The sequence below is a fragment of the Diaphorina citri genome, unplaced genomic scaffold (assembly GCF_000475195.1).
Source record: "Diaphorina citri unplaced genomic scaffold, Diaci psyllid genome assembly version 1.1 scaffold6522, whole genome shotgun sequence".
Taxonomy (NCBI): domain Eukaryota; kingdom Metazoa; phylum Arthropoda; class Insecta; order Hemiptera; family Psyllidae; genus Diaphorina; species Diaphorina citri.
In genome coordinates this window covers 18,878-24,358 of record NW_007383898.1, presented here as the reverse complement: position 1 = coordinate 24,358, position 5,481 = coordinate 18,878, and the positions used below count along the sequence as shown (strand labels likewise).

General features: G+C 38.6%; 2 protein-coding genes across 3 annotated transcripts in view; both read right to left on the bottom strand.

The window, feature by feature from the left end:
• LOC103521996 (far upstream element-binding protein 1) overlaps positions 1-2,119 on the bottom strand; it is a gene marked incomplete in the record, with an annotated part of 7,176 nt that extends 5,057 nt beyond the window's left edge. The window contains 2 exon segments of the mRNA XM_008487104.3: positions 999-1,065; positions 1,827-2,119. Of these exon segments, the coding sequence (XP_008485326.1) occupies positions 999-1,065; positions 1,827-1,910 (151 nt within the window).
• Positions 2,120-2,773: 654 nt separating this feature from the next.
• The window catches only part of LOC103521994 (thioredoxin-2-like), a 21,318-nt gene continuing 18,610 nt past the window's right edge, over positions 2,774-5,481 (bottom strand). For both annotated transcript variants that reach the window (XM_008487101.3, XM_008487100.1), the window contains 2 exons: positions 4,009-4,134; positions 2,774-3,734 (listed from right to left, as the gene is read on the bottom strand). In XM_008487101.3, coding sequence (XP_008485323.1) covers positions 3,669-3,734; positions 4,009-4,134 — 192 coding nt within the window. In that variant the 3' untranslated portion in view covers positions 2,774-3,668. The remainder of the gene's footprint in view (positions 3,735-4,008; positions 4,135-5,481) is intronic.

The window sequence follows — 5,481 nt, the reverse complement described above, 5'->3', positions numbered from 1 at the left end:
GTCGATCAAGAAATGATTACTTCCTCAAGATAATTATAAAACTGGGAAATCTTCGAACCCTAAATTTTTTTATTTATTTAAATTTTTACTTTGACACCACTGACTACGTACTCGTTACGAGCCGTACTCGGTGATGTCTATGTTTCGCGGGGTGTGTACTATACGTTGCAAAGAAATGTACATCTATAACCTCGACGAATTATGAAGAAGGAAAAGTCATTTCAGAAACTTTTAAAGGGGGGTTACACCGATTGTAAAAGTTAACATAATCAAAACGTCTCGGACTGATCATTCTTCAATCGCTCATCGACCGTTTAGGACGACGGTGTTCGTCGTCGGAGATGGTTCGTCGTTGTTCATTCGGTCGGGGTCCCACCGGACATTCGTCGTAGGTTTGGCCATAAAGGTCCTCCGAGCAGGGGACCTTCTGAGTTACCCTGGGCAGTCGGTGACTTCTGTAGTTCACCCGACTGTTTTACAACCGGACTCCACTCATACCCGTTAAGGGGTAAAAAAAAAAATTAAATAATATTAATGGATAAAAACTTGGTATTTAAAGAGTCAACATTACATGCCTATCAAATTGTATTAATAATTCATTCTAAACCCCCTTTTGTAGGTATCAAAACATTTATCTAGTAACGCGAATGAACCCAGTACAAGGGGTTTCTAGGTTATCTCGTCTTTTGTTACTCCCTTGGGTTTGCCTTAACAAAAGAAAAAGGAGGGATACTGAAAATCAGGGCTCTATTTAGCTAATTTTTTACACGGCCATTAACACCTGAAACTGCAGTGGTCTGTATGCGAGAGGGTATCCGGGCATCTGAGTGTCAGTATTACAGGGGCCCGTTTCGAAGGTTAACCTTCCGTTACGGTAATTAACACAAACACGCGTATGCAAAAAGGACGCGTCAAGAAAAGACGAAGGGGAGGGCGACGCGGCGAACGTTGAGCCGCCGATGGGATATCGCCTGAAAAGAACAAAATAAATCACTAACCACCAAAACTGTCCTCTAAAGGCCTCTTGTTATTTTCTGGGCTAGTAGGTTGGATTTTTGCTGCAATCTGTAAAGAAGAAGTCAGATACAAATATTAAGAACACATGAAGTAGGAACAAAAAACCAATGACAGCTCCTTTTCATAGCAATTTTTCATTGTCATGGCTTCTCAATTAGCACCCATGATCAAAAGTCTTTTGGCCTAGCTTGAGGTGTTTATTGTTTTGATGAATTATCTAAATGATTCTGACCCACATACTGAATGTTTTGTTATAAATAATTCAGGAGCTAACAAGTGTTTTCTATGGAATGAAGCTTGTTCAAAAGTTCGGACAAAAGAACTCCACCATTTTCATATTTCATTGTTTTAATCACCCACAAACCACCACCAATCAAAGTGTTCAGAAAACGTCAGGCAAAAAAATTCCTGCAGATCCTGATATAATAATGAACAAGCCAGGTTTAACCCTGTACCTGACTGTGAGTTACAAGCAGAGCCTATTATAAACCATTACCCCTCACATTTCTGTAATATGGCCATGGCTTGCTACCACATATTTTGATAGATAAGATGACCTAGCTTGGAGCCATGCAGAAATTCTTGTAGAACTTCAATCCCAAGCTAATCTTGATGCATATTCAACCTAAGATGGGCCCTAGAGCCCTCCAGTTCCGGATATGATGTGGCCATGGCAATAGTGTAGGATGAGTGGGAGTACATGCCCTTTGTTTGGAGAGGAATCTGTACAAGCGAGGTCACCCAAACGTCCAAGGCGACATTTTAAGAGTTGAATATATTCATAAGAAATATGAGAGATATTGAATTACCTGTCTTGCACGTTGTAAAGCAGCTGCGAACGCTGAACTTTGGTTGAAATTCTGTGGCGGAGCAACCGCTGAGAAATCACTCATTGTGAAACATGAAGCAAGTTTTAAAATACAATGTGGGTACTTAACATAACTAAACTGCTTCTACTAAACGTATACCAGTGTTTTCTAACACTCAAGATTAAAATCCTCTCGAGGAAATGGGGAAATTAAAAAAGAGTAGAAAGAAGTTGTGGAAATTGGAAAACGAAAAAAAAAGAAGGAAATTTTTGGTAAAATGTGTTTTGTTATGATGCCGTATATTCAAAAACAAGATGGCGTCTTCAGCTGATTTGAATAAAATCCGTTCACACGAAGCCTGGCCGGCAACAAAACACTCACGACGGCAACGTCTTTTCAAATGTCCTGTACCTGAAGGCAGATGGGCCTGATGAAGACTGTTATCACGGGTCACTGACCTGCATGACGAGTTTTCCTCCCATTTTATTGATAAGAGAAACATTTTATCATTTTCGAGATGCGTTTTAAAAGTTTATCATATTTTTCTTACCTTTACATGAAATCGTCTCTCACACAAGAGAGCTGATGCCTAAGAGGTAAAAAAATTACTTCAAAATAAATGGGTATTTCCTTTCTCCTTGGTCTGTTGAAATAATTATGTAGGTGTATTTTTTTTTCCTTTTGGGAAACTGACCGCTACTCCGCAGAAACAGAATGAAGCAGTTATCAGTTTCCCACAAGGAAAATAAACCCCAAGTATCACATCTACACAACCACTTGATTACAGCTAAGATGTATTATTGATTGTGTCTCGTTTTTCCCCCAATACCTACAGTTTTTTGTTTTTTTTACTCATCTATATCGTCATCTCAATATTTCCTAGGGAAGGAAAACCAGCCTGTAAAAATTAAAAATATTCTAGGTGGGTACAAATAAAAATACAAACATTGTGGTGATGGTGGTTTGTACCTTTGCTTTTATTTCTTCTTTCAATCACATTTTGTTTGATTTGAGCCTCAACTTCAGGTTACAAAGTCTTCAGATATTCAGAAACAGTACCAAAAGTTCACTGGACTGCAAGTGTGTTGAGATAAACTACAGACGTACAAACAGGTTGACCTTTCATCACAAATTTCGAACGATAACAATATTTCCAAATTACGATTTGGCTGGCATAAAACAACAAAATATTTTTCTAAAATATCAAGCCGAAAAAAAAGATAAAAAAAAAAAAAAATCTCGCGGGATATTGATTGGTAACCTGACGTAATTTACGTATCTAAATAAAGCAGACCAGTCATGTAAGTACGGAAATCGAGAGAAATATAGAGAATAAAACGCGAGAATAAAGACAGCAATGTGTGAAAACCTTGAGTATAAGTAAAGAGTACTGCGATTCTTTGTCTTTGGATTCAATGTTTAATCAGGCACTTAAGTATAAAAGCTCAAAGCTTATTGGATGCATTGTACACTTACTACCTTATTGATAGGCTGAGCGTAGTATTTTTTTAATCATATATCGGTAAGAGAAAAAATGAGCGTTTCAATTTTATTACTTTGTGAATCATGGTTCGGAAAGAGGAAAAAAAAGAGAAATTTGACAATGCATGAGTTGCTTCGCAAAAAATTGAAACAATTTAGTAGGCGGGCGCCAAGAAATATTTTGACAGGTGTAGCAAGTTTTGTTTTTGTTCGCGATGAGTTTCAAATAAGTAGGTGAAGTCGGCGGTGGCTGTTTTACATTAAATTATAAATATAAAAATATATATTGAACATAGTAAAGAAGGTAGAAGTACGAGTATATAAAAAACATGACATGGAATGTGAGATGCAGCATGCAGTTTAACTTCTGTTGGCAAGCACAGTTGACCTCAGCTTGTCAAAGTTAGCACCGGAGAACTGTTCCACCTGAAACAGAAACGGAAATCATAGACAATCAGTTACAAGTAAAACCACTTACTTTGCGAAATACCGACATTTTTGGGCGCCAGCCAAGTGCTTGGAGAGTAGTGCGTCTACCTCGTAAGCGAATAGCTTCCTAGAGACCCAAAAAACACAACCCCGACCCAAAGTTGTGACTTTCGATAGAAATGAATAGCTCACCCCCAAAGGGGATTTAGAAAATCAGTGACGCTCTTTACCCATATAAACTTTCGAGTAAATAATAATTGACACGACTCACCTTGGCAGTTGACTTGACAAAGACGAAGGTAGGCATGGAGGAGATGTCATACGCCATGGCGATGTCTTCGCTTTCGTCCACATCCACCTTCAGGAACACTACATCCGGGAACTCGGAGGCCAGCTCCTGCAACATCACAAGCGACATATTTACCGATCAGCAAAAGAATAGAGTATACCTTGTTTATCCTGCTCGAATGAGACTAAAAAGTCCCTTTACCCCAGCGGTCTAAACAAGGTCTCGTGTATTTTATGGTATAAGAACAGAATACAATGCATGTTGTTTACGAAAGACCTTGCTTAAAGCTGTATTTTATTATGTGACTTTTTTCCGTCTTCATCAGAGAAATTTCCTCTTTGGACTAGTTTGGACTGGCAGCGGAGTAATATTGCAACAGATGGGGCCTGAACGACTGGGAGGAGTTGACACAACATAGGCAAGCAGACTGGTCGGCACGGGATCCACATATCCCTAATACGCCATCGGAGTGAGTGGAGTTATATTCGATTATATCAAGTGAAATTTATTCCAGTTAAACATGGCTGAACCAATGAGATTCTGCTTTGGACGTAAACACAGCGAAATCTTACAATCTTATTGGTTCAGCCAACTTTGACTGAATTAAATTTCAAATAATCTAATGCAACTAGGGTGTGGTGGCGCCTTTCGTCCAAAATAGTATGATGAGTGAGAAAAAAAGTCGTAATAAAATACAGCTAAAGCAAAATTACTCACACAGCACATATGTACTTGCATAACTGCATAGTTTGTCTGTCTTTACTTGCTGATAGATTCTGACGTGACTTTGTGAATATTCATCTTTAAAAGAAGCACACCACACCAGTAACTTCTACTCTTCACAGTTGGGAGGAGGTTTTTTTTATTGTTTATTGAAACATGCAGACATGTTTCGCCATTGCTGGCATCATCAGTGTAAAAAATTGCACATAAGAAAGGAGCACATTTACTTGTTCATAATTCTCACTTTAAAATCTATCGATGACATTTATGTACAAAGGTACATAAAAAAAGTTCAAAGTTGTGTCGCCACATTGTCCGATCGACGAGATAAAGAGGTGAATCTATGTTGTCGAGGCAGTGTACGACTATGTTTGGACACACCTTAACAAAGAGGGAATTTCGAGGTTTTGCAGAGTGACTACTGTCAGTTCAGTTCTGTGGGTACTTGCATATTTCGAGGTTTCTGCCAGAGTGAGCTACTGTCAGTTATCAGTTCTCTGTGGGTACCTTGGCATATTTTTTCACCAGTGAAAGCTTACAAACTATTTAGGTTTGTGTTGAGGGGCGACTTTTTAGTTTCATTTAGGTAGGTAGTGATGAAGGTAAGAGTACCTAGTCATACCTTTTGGTATGTTAGAGTATGAATGGAATCATGCAGTGAGATACTGGCGACGACTATATTTAATATGAATGCCACCGAGACGTACTGGTCTTTTTTGTCGAATATCTTCC